General features: G+C 45.6%; 1 protein-coding gene across 4 annotated transcripts in view; it reads right to left on the reverse strand.

Annotated features, from left to right (window-relative positions):
• Positions 1–14921, reverse strand: part of LOC106582605 (voltage-dependent calcium channel subunit alpha-2/delta-2) — a 367039-nt gene that overhangs the window by 66561 nt on the left and 285557 nt on the right. For 3 of the 4 annotated variants that reach the window (XM_045705262.1, XM_045705259.1, XM_045705260.1), the window contains exon 5: positions 2417–2461. The exons of the other annotated variant lie outside the window; for it this stretch is intronic. In XM_045705262.1, the coding sequence (XP_045561218.1) occupies positions 2417–2461 (45 nt within the window). The remainder of the gene's footprint in view (positions 1–2416; positions 2462–14921) is intronic. 4 annotated transcript variants of the gene reach the window in all.

Consider the following 14921-nt stretch of genomic DNA (forward strand, 5'->3'; position numbering starts at 1 on the left):
AAAGTAAACACTCTTCCAAAAGGTCCCTCCCTTACCTCTTCATAACCTCAACTCAACCACCATGGAAAGTTCGAACAGGTCTCTGGACATAATGGAGTTGTCTTTTTCAAGGAACCTGTTTTGAACTAGCCAGGTATCTGTTTTGAACTAGCCAGGCTGGCGTGGGGGTTGACCTCAGGATGACCTCTAGCAGTGTGCTGGGATAAGCTTGAGGTGGCGAGGCAAGGGTCATGGGGTGTGTCAAGCTCGGCCTTAGCAGCGACCATGTTAATGATGACCGATGTCCTCCAATTAGACGTGCTGACAGGCCCTAAAGTGCTGTGTCATTAATCACGAGGGCCGCCTTGAACACCGAGAAAATCATGCCGTGATTTATAACATAGCTAGCTCCTCTGTCTGTCTGTCCCCACATTTCTCTCTATCTCTATCTCCATCTCTCTCCATCTTTTTCTCTCTCCTTCATCTCTCTCTCACTTTCTCTCTCCTCCATCTCCCTCCATATCTTTCTCTCTCTCCATCTTGCTCTCTCCTCCATCTCTTTCTCTCTCCTCAGTCTCTCTCCATCTCTTTCTCGCTCTCCGTCATCGCTATCTCACTTTCTCTCTCCTCTGTCTCTCTCCATATCTTTCTCTCTCTCCATCTCGCTCTCTCCTCCATCTCTTTCTCTCTCCTCAGTCTCTCTCCATCTCTTTCTCGCTCTCCTTCATCGCTCTCTCACTTTCTCTCTCCTCAGTCTCTCTCCATCTCTTTCTCGCTCTCCTTCATCACTCTCTCACTTTCTCTCTCCTCCATCTCTCTCCATCTCTTTCTCTCTCCAATCTCTCCATCTCTTTCTCTCTCCATCTCTTTCTCTCTCTCCTTCATCGCTCTCTCACTTTCTCTCTGCCCCATCTCTCTCCATCTCTTTCTCTCTCCAATCTCTCCATCTCTTTCTCTCTCCATCTCTCTCTCTCTCTCTCTCTCTCTCTCTCTCTCTCTCTCTCTCCATCTCTCCCTCCTTATTCCTTCCTTCCCTTTGTGCTTGGGTGATCTAGGGAATTCTTGGATTTGGTTCTGATGGCTAACCAATCAGGTGGCCTGGTACAGTAGCACAAAGCGGTGTGTGGCCTGAACACCCCCTGGAAGGTCTATTGACTGTTCCCAGACCAGGGAGGGGGAGCGGTCTGTAATTGACTGGTATTAATGGTGACAAGACAAAACATGAAATCTGACTTTCTATGATAGTTACTGTATAGCTACTTATGAATTGGTACTGGTAGCCTACATTGATTTGTGGTTGGGTGTTCTATGGCCCTGCATTGTGGCATTGGTCGAGGTAAAACACATGGAGAGTGCTGCTGAAGTCCAGAGTTTGACTCAATCTCTTGGGAGGAAAGTAGGAGCTGCAGTCGCAGTCGCAGTAGACAGTTGGGGTTAAGATACTCAGTAAACAGTAATGGTTAGATACTTCCGTTTTAGTTAGTTAGGTAAATTCACCAGGGTTTGACAGTTGGGGTTAAAATACTCAGTAAACAGTAAGGGTTAGGTACTTCCGTTTTAGTTAGTTAGGTAAATTCACCAGGGTTTGACAGTTGGGGTTAAAATACTCAGTAAACAGTAAGGGTTAGGTACTTCCGTTTTAGTTAGTTAGGTAAATTCACCAGGGTTTGACAGTTGGGGTTAGGTACGTATACCAGGGTTCGAAAGGTTGAGGTTAGGTACTAGGTACTCGACAGTTGGGGTGAGGGTACTTCAAGGTTTGACAGGTGAGGTTAGGCATAGTTCGGGACAGGCAGGTAGGTACTCCAAGGTTTGGGATTGGGTAGGTAGGTACTTCAGGGTTTGGGATTAGGTAGGTAGGTACTCCAGGGTTTGGGGATTGGGTAGGTAGGTACTCCTGGGTTTAGAATTGGGTAGGTAGGTACTCCTGGGTTTAGGATTGGGTAGGTAGGTACTCCTGGGTTTGGGGATTGGGTAGGTAGGTACTCCAGGGTTTGGGATTGGGTAGGTAGGTACTCCAGGGTTTGGGATTGGGTAGGCATACTCCTGGGTTTGGGATTGGGTAGGTAGGTACTCCAGGGTTTGGGATTGGGTAGGCATACTCCAGGGTTTGGGATTGGGTAGGCATACTCCTGGGTTTGGGATTGGGTAGGTAGGTACTCCAGGGTTTGGGATTGGGTAGGCATACTCCAGGGTTTGGGATTGGGCAGGTAGGTACTCCAGGGTTTGACTGAATCTCTTGGTAGGACATTTAGTGGGAGCTTGGTCACATGCATGGTGCTGGCTCCAGCCCTGTAACACTCAACACTCACAGTCACAGGAGTCTCACCAGCGTACTAACACACACAGACAGCCCACGTGCCTGTGACCAAGGGGACAACAAGACTTACAGGGGAGCAGGACGGGCAGGACTGGGAGGACACACCACTGTACTCACATAGTCTGATTCCGCTTTCGAATCATAGTACTCCACGTCGCTCTCCTGCGCGGAAAAGAAAGGTGAAAAGAGAGGTGATGAGAGAAGATATAGCAGTGACTATATCCTCGAGGCTCTTCTGCTGGTGGAGCTGTATGGAGATGTCAAGGTTATATTCAGACACACTAGACAGCATGAGAATATAATCAGCATCACAGAACACCGGGAGGTAGTGTGATGAAAGATGGGGCTGTTGAATGGAACTGCGTGTTGTAGATCCTGAGACATGCTGTGTTCTAACGCAGTTGGGATGCTATCTAGTAGTGCTGTGACGCATTAGGAAACACAGTGCTGTATGTACGGCATGCTTTACTATGGTGCAGTGGTTGGTAGCTGGATTTAGGATGAGTATAGAGTGCTACGTTGGGATATGAGTGGAATGAGCTAGCATTGTTCCCTAGCGCTCTTATCCACTGCTTATTGTCTGTTGAGGTCATGGTAAACAGCAGCTCTCTCATCTCAGAGGAGAAAGAAAAGAGAGAGAGAGAGAACAGGACAGAAGCCAAGTTCATGGCAGCACACTCCCTGTACGCACCCCTCCCCCCTCCCCTCCCTTCCCCTCCCCCCCAGTCCAGCGCTTAACCCTCCTCGCCCCTCCACCCTTATCTCCTGTGGAGGGAGGCACATGGTGCGGGCATGCCAGGGCTGTGTGCAGCGTGGTGCGGCTTCCGACTGTGGGGCCCGCCTCATTACCATTTCGGAGGGAGCCTGGGTGAGGATGCGCTCTCAAGGGCACGGGAGTGACTGGCTCTCCCCCTGTGGAGGAGCTCTGGTCCTACTCTGGCTCTCCCCCTGTGGAGGAGCTCTGGTCCTGCTCTGGCTCTCCCCCTGTGGAGTAGCTCTGGTCCAGCTCTGGCTCTCCCCCGGTGGAGGAGCTCTGGTCCAGCTCTGGCTCTCCCCCTGTGGAGGACCTCTGGTCCTACTCTGGCTCTCCCCCTGTGGAGGAGCTCTGGTCCTACTCTGGCTCTCCCCCTGTGGAGGAGCTCTGGTCCTGCTCTGGCTCTCCCCCTGTGGAGGAGCTCTGGTCCTACTCTGGCTCTCCCCCTGTGGAGTAGCTCTGGTCCAGCTCTGGCTCTCCCCCGGTGGAGGAGCTCTGGTCCAGCTCTGGCTCTCCCCCTGTGGAGGACCTCTGGTCCTACTCTGGCTCTCCCCCTGTGGAGGAGCTCTGGTCCTACTCTGGCTCTCCCCCTGTGGAGGAGCTCTGGTCCTGCTCTGGCTCTCCCTGTGGAGGAACTCTGGTCCTGCTCTGGCTCTCCCCTGGTGGAGGATCTCTGGTCCTACTCTGGCTGAGAGAGCCCTCCACACACACTCACATGCCCACAACCGCCCACTGCTCTCTCACTCCTTCTCTTTCTCTCTACCACTGTCTTTTCCTCTTGCAGTCACCCACACTCTCTCTATTCCACTTTCTCGCTCTCTCTTCCTCTCTCTCTCTATTCCACTCGCTCTCTATTCCTCTCTCTCTCTCTTCCACTCTCTCTCTATTCCACACTCTCTCTCTTCCACTCTCTCTCTATTTCTCTCTCTCTATTCCTCTCTCTCTCTATTCCTCTCTCTCTATTCCTCTCTCTCTCTCTTCCACTCTCTCTCTCTTCCACTCTCTCTCTATTCCACTCTCTCTCTATTCCTCTCTCTCTCTATTCCACTCTCTATCTCTTCCACTCTCTGTCTCTTCCACTCTCTCTCTATTCCACTCTCTCTCTCTTCCAATCTCAGTCTCTTCCACTCTCTCTCTCTTCCACTCTCTCTCTATTCCACTCTCTCTCTATTCCTCTCTCTCTCTTCCACTCTCTCTCTATTCCACTCTCTCTCTATTCCTCTCTCTCTCTCTTCCACTCCTCTCTCTTCCACTCTCTCCCTCTTCCACTGTCTCTCTATTCCTCTCTCTCTCTATTCCTCTCTCTCTTCCACTCCTCTCTCTTCCACTCCTCTCTCTTCCACTCTCTCCCTCTTCCACTCTCTCTCTATTCCACTCTCTCTCTCTGTTTGAGACACTCCACGCCCCATGTGACTATGGCCAGAGCCCAGGCTGACCTCCAACACTAATCACGGAGTCAGTCATCAGCCAGCTAAGACCGGCTCAGCTCAGTCCCAAACAACCCACACAGACAGAAAGACACAGCCTGACTCAAACTCCTATTGACACTAATCATGAGACAGGCCTTGCCTGGACACAACTCATGTCCTTGGGAGCGGCAGAGGCCTCCGGACAGAGGAGCAGGGAAGGAGGGGAGCAGGGGAACCAAGTCCTCTCCCTTCAGACAGACTGAGGCCTGATATCCTCCAGTACCAGAACACACTGACCCTGCCTCCTCTCTCGACTCAGCAGACATACATGATGTGGGTGGGCAGGGGAACAAGGAGAGAGGATGAGGGAAGGAGGTGGAGCTAGGGTAGTTGAGGGATGTAAACAGGAAGACATGAATAGACAGTAGTAAAGATGCGGGTGGTGGGTGTGGAGAGCAAATATGAGCGTAAGCAGGTTGAGCTGGGCGTGGGGTTTAAGGGGCGCACGGGGAGCACAGAGTGCCGGGGGGGGTGCAGTCGGAGCTAAAAATAGCATGCCTAGCAGGCAGGGAGGTAGGCAGCAGAGTTGTTTTGTCTCTAGTGATGGCGGAGGGATTGATCCATGTTTATACAGGTCCCCGTACAGCATGTAGAGTGCTTGTATTGTAACGAGCATGGGAGGTCCTCTGTGCTCGTGCGTCGACATGCCACTGTTCGTTGTACATGTTCCAATGACTTCATGTGTTGTATATTTTGGTGATTATCCCACGGCGCAAAGCCTGTTCCTCTGTGTAACTGGGTTCATGTCCTATTAGTCCTATTATCTCGCAACGAGAGCGAGAGACTCGTGAGCTCTTCATACAGCAAAATGTACATTACACACACACGCGCACACGCCCGCACATCAAGCGGCGTCCTAGGCCACTGTGGCCCGTCAGATCCCCCCCTAGGCTGAATGGCCATCTGGTGTGGCTGGTCCCCGGTCTCTGAGGGCCCGGGGCCTGGGTTAAACACACATCTAATAAAGCACACTGCCAGCAATTACTCTCTCCCAGTATAAAACACACACGGCACACTCTCGTAGAACGGCACGCCAGCACGCATGCGCACAAATTCACGCACACACGCACCCACACACACACGCGCAGCATTCACACAAAAACGAAATGGTATCAGTAAATGGAATCTATCTTGCTGGAGTGGACCAACACATTTCCAACAGAATACAAACACTAAGGTCATGTGATCATCCCCAGCCCCTCCCGCCTCCTCACCCTTATCTCAATCTTCTTCTTTTCTCCACCCTCTCCCTAATCTCTCCTCCTCCTCTCCGCCCTCCCTGTCCTATCTTCATCTTTCCCCATCTCCCTCCCCTCAAAACCAGCCTTCTCTCCCAATTTCAGATTTGAGCGAATGCAGTGCAGCGGCAGGTTAGATGCCCACTGTTGCTATAGAAACAGCCCCCTTTGCTCTAGATTACAATGTGACTTTGTGTGTTTCCTCACCATGTCCACTGCTGTATGTCTGCCCGTCTGTCTGCCTGCCTGTCTGTCTGCCCGTCTGTCTGCCTGAACATGTCCCCCTGAATGGACCTCTATTGTTTCTCTTATCCACTATCAATAACTGGAACAAACGACTATTAATGAATTTTATATCTAATTCTACATCTGAGAAGTCTCATATGGGGGATATTTTAGTTTCTATCCCCTACAATAAGTACAAACAATGGAACAAGACAGGGCTTATAACAAACCATAGAACATATGTGAGTAAATAATAACAAACCATAGAGCATATGAGAGTAAATAATAACAAACCATAGAGCATATGAGAGTAAATAATAACAAACCATAGAGCATATGTGAGTAAATAATAACAAACCATAGAGCATATGTGAGTAAATAATAACAAACCATAGAGCATATGAGAGTAAATAATAACAAACCATAGAGCATATGAGAGTAAATAATAACAAACCGTAGAGCATATGAGAGCAAATAATAACAAACCATAGAGCATATGTGAGTAAATAATAACAAACCATAGAGCATATGAGAGTAAATAATAACAAACCATAGAGCATATGTGAGTAAATAATAACAAACCATAGAGCATATGAGAGTAAATAATAACAAACCATAGAGCATATGAGAGTAAATAATAACAAACCATAGAGCATATGAGAGTAAATAATAACAAACCATAGAGCATATGAGAGTAAATAATAACAAACCGTAGAGCATATGAGAGTAAATAATAACAAACCATAGAGCATATGAGAGTAAATAATAACAAACCATAGAGCATATGTGAGTAAATAATACCAAACCATAGAACATATGAGAGTAAATAATAACAAACCATAGAGCATATGTGAGTAAATAATAACAAATAAACATCATGCCAGGTTCTATGAAAAGGCAGGTGCTGTAGATTAATTTGGTAATATTAAACACATACACGCGCACACACACACACACACACACACACACACACACACACACACACACACACACACACACACACACACACACACACACACACACACACACACACACACACACACACACACACACACACACACTAACATCCTCACACATACACACACACACAGTATTCATGCTGCTGCTGCCATACTGTTTATTATTATTATTATTTATCTTGCACTTTCTCCTAATCCCCTGCGTACATGTACAGTACATATCTACCTCAAACTACTCCACTATCCCTGCCTATTGAAAATGTGATATTGGCACGGACCCTGTACATAGCTTCCTCTCCTATTTCTTGTGTTTTCTTTATTCTATGTTGTTTTACTATTTTGATATTGATTACTGCACGGTTCGGTAGAGCATGCAGGTTAACATTTCACTGTACTTGAGCATGTGATAATAAAACTTGAACTTGAACACACACACACACACACAATTATGACGAGTCATTGAACAGAAACTGTGGGTGCTTTCCAGACCATGGTACTCCAACAATCATCCCATCCCAATCATCCGTAGCACCAGGATCCTTAATAGAACCTGGCATTATATCACGCACAACAAAGGATTTCTTTTTCTACTATTCACACACACACACACACACACACACACACACACACACACACACACACACACACACACACACACACACACACACACACATACACACAGGCACACACACGCACGCACGCACGCAAGCACACACACACACACACACACACACATGCACGGACACACACTCTGCTGACTTTTCAGGAAGGACCTGCCAGAACAAAAAGCCAATGTGATAGGTCTGCAGAAAGGAACTGCTTATGTAAAGCCGACCTGTTTGGAAGGTATATACAGCCTCTCTGTCGTCTTTATCTTCCTGCCCCCGCTCCAATCACTCCTTGTCTCTATCCATCTCTGCCTCTGGCTAGAAACGGCTCTAGTACAAATATTATGAAAATAAATGAAAATATGAAAAACCATATGTGATTGTTGATTATCCTATTCAAACAAAAGCAATAGGGCTTGAAATGACTGAAATGCTCTCTAAATATAGTAACAAACAAATTAGAAATGACTTACTATAAGATTTTCACTTTTCTTCTAACTGTGAAATAAATATGATCATACTGAGCGACAGTACAATATTGGCACCGTTTCATATTGGCGACAGATCATTTTCTCCTCAACGTCCACTGAGCGGCGCAGAGACGCCATTCAAATGTGCGCAGGCTCGTTACAACTTCAGCTTCGAGCACAAAGTGATTTTGTCCATCTGTGACCAAGACAAAGTGGTCTTGTTTCAATTCTATACAAATACTTTGTTGTTGTTTCATATTGAGAGCTCTAAATCCGTCTGAGAAGTAACCACCATTGTTGGATTTGCTACACTGTCCATTTTCATATGCCGTCTCCCAGGCCGGGCTCATCGCTCAGAGGTACATTAAATTGATTATTTGTCTGGATAGGCCAGAAAATGTGACACATCACTTCCTGTGCAAATGTGGGGTCTGAAACCGGACACTTCAAGTCAGCTCCGCCGAGAGAGTGGTAGCAGAGAGCAGGCAGATGGGGCTTTCTGGCACTATAAGGCACTGGACGCTACGACTTTCACAGAGCACTTTGTACACCAAAATGTCAGTCGGAACCGGTCCAGAACCAGTCAAAGCCCCCCATATAGGAGACTTAACATCAAAACATGTAAAGTAATTGACTGACATGTCATTTCATTGGGGAGACTAGGGGCTCTAATTTCGGCTGCTGCTATGGCGGTGCAAGTGCCAAACACACGTTAGTTTACAATTTAAGCATTTAAAAACTGGCGCTCTAGCATTTTCCACTGCATGCGCCAGATTCAGCAATTTACTGGTAGCTAACTGTGTTCCGTACACATTTTGCGTAACCGCGACATTGAAACGAGGCTGCAATGAAAACTTATGGGACTGTAGCGACTGTGTTGGCATCAAAATCTGGGGTGTGAACTACGTTTCTATTCAAGCGTTGAATGACATGGTAATGGACCAATAGTATAGGAGAAAAGTTGAAAAAACGGACCCCTCTGACGCGGTATGTTACATCGTGACATATCACGACGTAATGTACAGCACGCACTATGCAACTCATTCTGTGCTGTACAGCGTCTTTCCACCAGGGGTAGCGCCTCTCTCGTAGATTAAAAACAAGAAATGATCAATGGTGAGTGTAAAGTTAATTACTCGTGAGTTCATCAAAATTGAATTCAATCAATAGTAAATGTTTCGCGTCATCACTGCGAGCCATCATGACTTTAAAAAGCCGTGACAGCTGCAGTTACCCTATTCAAATTCAACACAAACCTTCAAATAGGTATGTAATGAGACATTATACACTGCTCAAAAAAATAAAGGGAACACTTAAACAACACAATGTAACTCCAAGTCAATCACACTTCTGTGAAATCAAACTGTCCACTTAGGAAGCAACACTGATTGACAATACATTTCACATGCTGTTGTGCAAATGGAATAGACAACAGGTGGAAATTATAGGCAATTAGCAAGACACCCCCAATAAAGGAGTGGTTCTGCACGTGGGGACCACAGACCACTTCTCAGTTCCTATGCTTCCTGGCTGATGTTTTGGTCACTTTTGAATGCTGGCGATGCTTTCACTCTAGTGGTAGCATGAGACGGAGTCTACAACCCACACAAGTGGCTCAGGTAGTGCAGCTCATCCAGGATGGCACATCAATGCGAGCTGTGGCAAGAAGGTTTGCTGTGTCTGTCAGCGTAGTGTCCAGAGCATGGAGGCGCTACCAGGAGACAGGCCAGTACATCAGGAGACGTGGAGGAGGCCGTAGAAGGGCAACAACCCAGCAGCAGGACCGCTACCTCCGCCTTTGTGCAAGGAGGAGCAGGAGAAGCACTGCCAGAGCCCTGCAAAATGACCTCCAGCAGGCAACAAATGTGCATGTGTCTGCTCAAACGGTCAGAAACAGACTCCATGAGGGTGGTATGAGGGCCCGATGTCCACAGGTGGTGGTTGTGCTTACAGCCCAACACCGTGCAGGACGTTTGGCATTTGCCAGAGAACACCAAGATTGACAAATTCGCCACTGGCGCCCTGTGCTCTTCACAGATGAAAGCAGGTTCACACTGAGCACGTGACAGACGTGACAGAGTCTGGAGACGCCGTGGAGAATGTTCTGCTGCCTGCAACATCCTCCAGCATGACCGGTTTGGCGGTGGGTCAGTCATGGTGTGGGGTGGCATTTCTTTGGGGGGCCGCACAGCCCTCCATGTGAACGCCAGAGGTAGCCTGACTGCCATTAGGCACCGAGATAAGATCCTCAGACCCCTTGTGAGACCATATGCTGGTGCGGTTGGCCCTGGGTTCCTCCTAATGCAAGACAATGCTAGACCTCATGTGGCTGGAGTGTGTCAGCAGTTCCTGCAAGAGGAAGGCATTGATGCTATGGACTGGCCTGCCCATTCCCCAGACCTGAATCCAATTGAGCACATCTGGGACATCATGTCTCGCTCCATCCACCAACGCCACGTTGCACCACAGACTGTCCAGGAGTTGGCGGATGCTTTAGTCCAGGTCTGGGAGGAGATCCCTCAGGAGACCATCCGCCACCTCATCAGGAGCATGCCCAGGTGTTGTAGGGAGGTCATACAGGCATGTGGAGGCCACACACACTACTGAGTCTCATTTTGAGTTGTTTTAAGGACATTACATCAAAGTTGGATCAGCCTGTAGTGTGGTTTTCCACTTTAATTTTGAGTGTGACTCCAAATCCAGACCTCCATGGGTTGATAAATTGGATTTCCATTGATTATTTTTGTGTGATTTTGTTGTCAGCACATTCAACTATGTAAAGAAACAAAGTATTTAATAAGATAATTTCTTTCATTCAGATCTAGGATGTGTTGTTTAAGTGTTCCCTTTATTTTTTTGAGCAGTATATAAACTCTTTTATAGTGATTTTTTTTACATTTTAGAGTTGATAAATTGGACAAATCGGGTGAAAAAAGCCATTTCCCCACACGACATATCTTCCCCTTTCACTATCACTCAGTAGCCTTCGCTTCCCCCTCCACCATTTTTTTAAAAGTCTTGGCGGAGCTCCATTGCTTTGTTCAATCATGCAGAGACGGGCAGCATGAATGTCTCGTCATTGATTTTGCTAAAAAAAGGGGATAAATTGTGCTTTACGATGGTATTAATATTACTATTTTGGGAGCTAAAATGAGGTCAAGTGTGCGGAACACTGTGATGTACGGAAGCCCGCTAGCTACCGTTACCTGTCTAATATCAGCTCGCTTGCGCTGAGGTGGGAGGGGTTGCAATATCTGAGGTGTTATTAAAAAAATCAAGTTTGGGAGCAGCAAAACAGCGAGCGCACATCCCATTTTTATCTATGTATCGTGTAGGCCTACATTATTTTGATTAACATTATGATTAACATTATTCACACTCTTTTTAGGCCCTATAGTAAATTGAATCTTGCTTATTGACAGGGTTTGTCATGTCCATGGCTCAGCCATAATGAAATGTACAATAAGCCTTAATATCAGTGTGAATGATATGTTCAAAAATATATTTCCATACAGGGGCGTCAGTTGAGTACGGCAGGCTCCATTCCCTAGCTCAAGACCAAAAATGTAAACGTACACTCTTAGAAAAAAGGCTTCCAAAAGGGTTCTTTGCGGAGTAGAGTTCTACCAAGAACTGTTTTGATCAGAAAACCCCTTTTTGGGTTCTTTGTAAGGCAACCTTTAACATCCTAAGAAATGTTTTTGGAAGAAAGGGTTCTTTGATGACCGTTGGAAGGCAAGGACGATTATTTGGAAGCCCATAAGGGTTCTAAATACAGGTTGCGGGTGATTAACAATTCCACTTGTTGGTTATCCTAACTCTGGCTGGATTCCAATAGGAATTACACATCACTTTGTAAGCCAGCATAAAGTGACTTGCAGGCCTGATGTGGACTGTAAACCAGGAGATTCCTAACACCACTGTGTTAGGGTATAACTAGGCTCTCAAAGAAAGGCCTCATGATATATTTAATGTATTGTCATAAATAATACAATTTTAAAGGCTAATAAGACTGGTGGAACAGTTCATAGAGGGCTCTAGGAAGAATCCCCCAAAGATAAAATGGTTCTTGGTAGAACCCTTCATAGAGGGTTATAGGTAGAACCATATACAGGGGGTTCTATGAAGGACCCAACATAGATGGTTTTAGATAAAAACCCTCCGCAAAGGTTTCTACCCAGCACCAAAAAGGGTTTCCCTATGGGGACAAACCGAAGAACCCTGTATGGTTCTACTTAGCACCTAATAGTTTATGCTACAAAAAAAGTTGACTAAAATCATCATAAAAATGCAACGGCTGTTTAGCGTATGAGTCGGCTAGCTGGCTTTAGAACCATGCGGAACTTCGCTCTGAACTAGATGCTGCCAGAGACAGTGACATACAGGTGTTTGCTTTTACGGTCAGACGTTAAGGCAGTGCGCCGATTGCTTTGAATTTGATGTCGGCATTTGAACTCTGCCTTGTAAGCCTCGCTTGTAAGCCTGTTTTATGCACCGTTACTTTCACATTGATGTCGGCATAGGCGGTGCGTCCAATACGCAAGGGGAAGATAAGCTTCCACTAAAGTAAATGTAATTAAATTAGCCAAAATTAGCTATAGAAATAGTCGTGCCTATACATAAATAAATACAAATCATTCAAAACACTACACCAGAGAGCATGATTTGGCCAGAGAGGATCATTAGCTTCTTTTAAAAATGTGCTATTTGGTCAGCGAGTGCCACAAATAGCATGCCAAATAGCTGATAGTTGATTTGCAGTGGATAGCGAAAAGCAGTTAAATAGGCCTAAGCCTATTTAAAACTGTTTAGAAAGCAAATGGCTATTGCTGAAAAGAGAACACAAAGAAAATACTCAAATCTGTCTCTATTTATCAAAATTCTCAACTCCCAATTGAGCGAACAGTAGCCGGGTCATTCTTAACATGTGGTGCCTTTTGGACCTCATAACTTTTTTTGTATTCCATCAGACAAAGGACCAAAAAAAATGTGGTGCATTTTCAAACTTAGGTGCATTATCCTAAAAGGCTGGAATTTAACATGATGGAAATGTGGAGCTTAAATTGAGCAAGCATAATGGTCAACACATAAAACATTTTTTTACTTTTCTATTCAATTATGTTAAAATTTTGCAATTTGGTACATTTTCACGATAATTCAGCCTAACAGGGTGGAAATTTAAGAGTGGGACTTACAGAACAAAAAAAATGATCCGCTCACACAGGAGTTATAAAGGCGTAGTTCAATAATGCTGTGGCTTTTTAAAAATGTTTTAATTGTTTTTCACATTTTCATTTATCGGGGGCTTCAGCAACCTCAGCACCCCTACTTCCCGCGGCTATTCAGAGTAGGAATGACTCAGCCCCTGTATCTTATTGGCAACAGCTGAGAGAATCTGCCATATCCCCGTGAGTGCATATCCCCGGTGAGTACTCATATTCACTGCCTTTATCACCGGATCAGTACCAATCACCAGGTTTCCATCCAACCTTTTTATGAGAGTAAAGTGCAAGACGGATAAAAAAATGTAATGACCGGCCCGATGGAAACAGAACATTTTTGTACTAAACTTTCCAAATGTCGAAAAAATGAAATACGCTAGACCGAAGTAAATGTTGAGTCACGCAATGGCATTGTGTGTTGTGTGGTCCTCCCACTACGACTCGTCGGAAAAGCATGATGTTTATTATGGTACAGATTTAAATAAATGGTGAACTTCACAGGGTGGTACATGGGAATTTAACCGCAAAATACATGTGCATGTTCACTACCGTCATCACGGACAGGCTTTTATATGCAACAAGTCAATTTCATGGAAACACATCTCTGGTGGGAAAATGCGCATATTGTTTTTATGCGGATTTTAGAAAATTGGCAATGAAAATCTGTCACCAATTGGTTGGAAACCTAGCTACTGGAAAGTTTTTTGGTGCACAATCACTTCCTCCTCCAGGCTAGGTGGACGTCATATTGTACTATAGAGAGAGAGAGAGAGAGAGAGAGAGAGAGAGAGAGAGAGAGAAGAGGCAGGTTTCCATAGAACCAGGTTTATCATTGCAACATGTGTAATGGAAATGGCAGCTATAGGAGACATTTTCTAAAGATAGACAACATTTTATCCATTCAACAGGGGTGGACAAATTATGATGGAAATTGTGTTTTTCAAATGATGATTGCCAATGTGAAAGTATGCAGGGCAAGTGATGTCATCACTTAACATTTAATTGTAAATGCCTACTGCATGCCCTTTAAACAATTTTTTTTTACTATAAATATTATGTTTCTTTGCATGACAAGGATTGTCCTGACTTTCAAGAATGCCTCAATTGCTTCGATTTGCTTTTCTTGTTGGCTGGCAAGTTTCACCATCCAATTATTTCAGGTCTACAGGAGTGCATGTTTCACCATGGCAAGGAGACAAGAAATAGATAGGTAGGAGGGCATACAGGTTGTTGCCAATGTATTAATGCGCCATTTGCTTAAATGGGTAATTGAAACACTTCAACCACTACATTTGTATTCGACACTAGGTTTGAGACAGAGAGAGAGAGAGAGAGAGAGAGAGAGAGAGAGAGAGAGAGAAAGAGAGAGTTAGCTGCATAGCCGGTGGGAAGCAGTGTTGCTGAGGGTGACAAAACATTCTATGGTGAGCTGTGAGGGCGGGAGGGAGGCCTAGGGCGCGGCTTTCTCATTGGCATGCTGGCTGTTTCTGGGCTTTTAAGCGATTAGGGAGCTGCTGAGACGATGGCGTCCACACATACTGTAGCTCCATGCAGATGTTCATTTGTATGCCAATAAACAAATATGCCCTAAGATTAAAGCTCAAATACACAGTGCAAATTCAGCATTCTCCATGTGCATCACATCAATGTCCTGCATCTCTCCACACATAAAGCCAG

This window comes from Salmo salar, chromosome ssa22 (genome assembly GCF_905237065.1).
Source record: "Salmo salar chromosome ssa22, Ssal_v3.1, whole genome shotgun sequence".
Classification (NCBI taxonomy): Eukaryota; Metazoa; Chordata; class Actinopteri; order Salmoniformes; family Salmonidae; genus Salmo; species Salmo salar.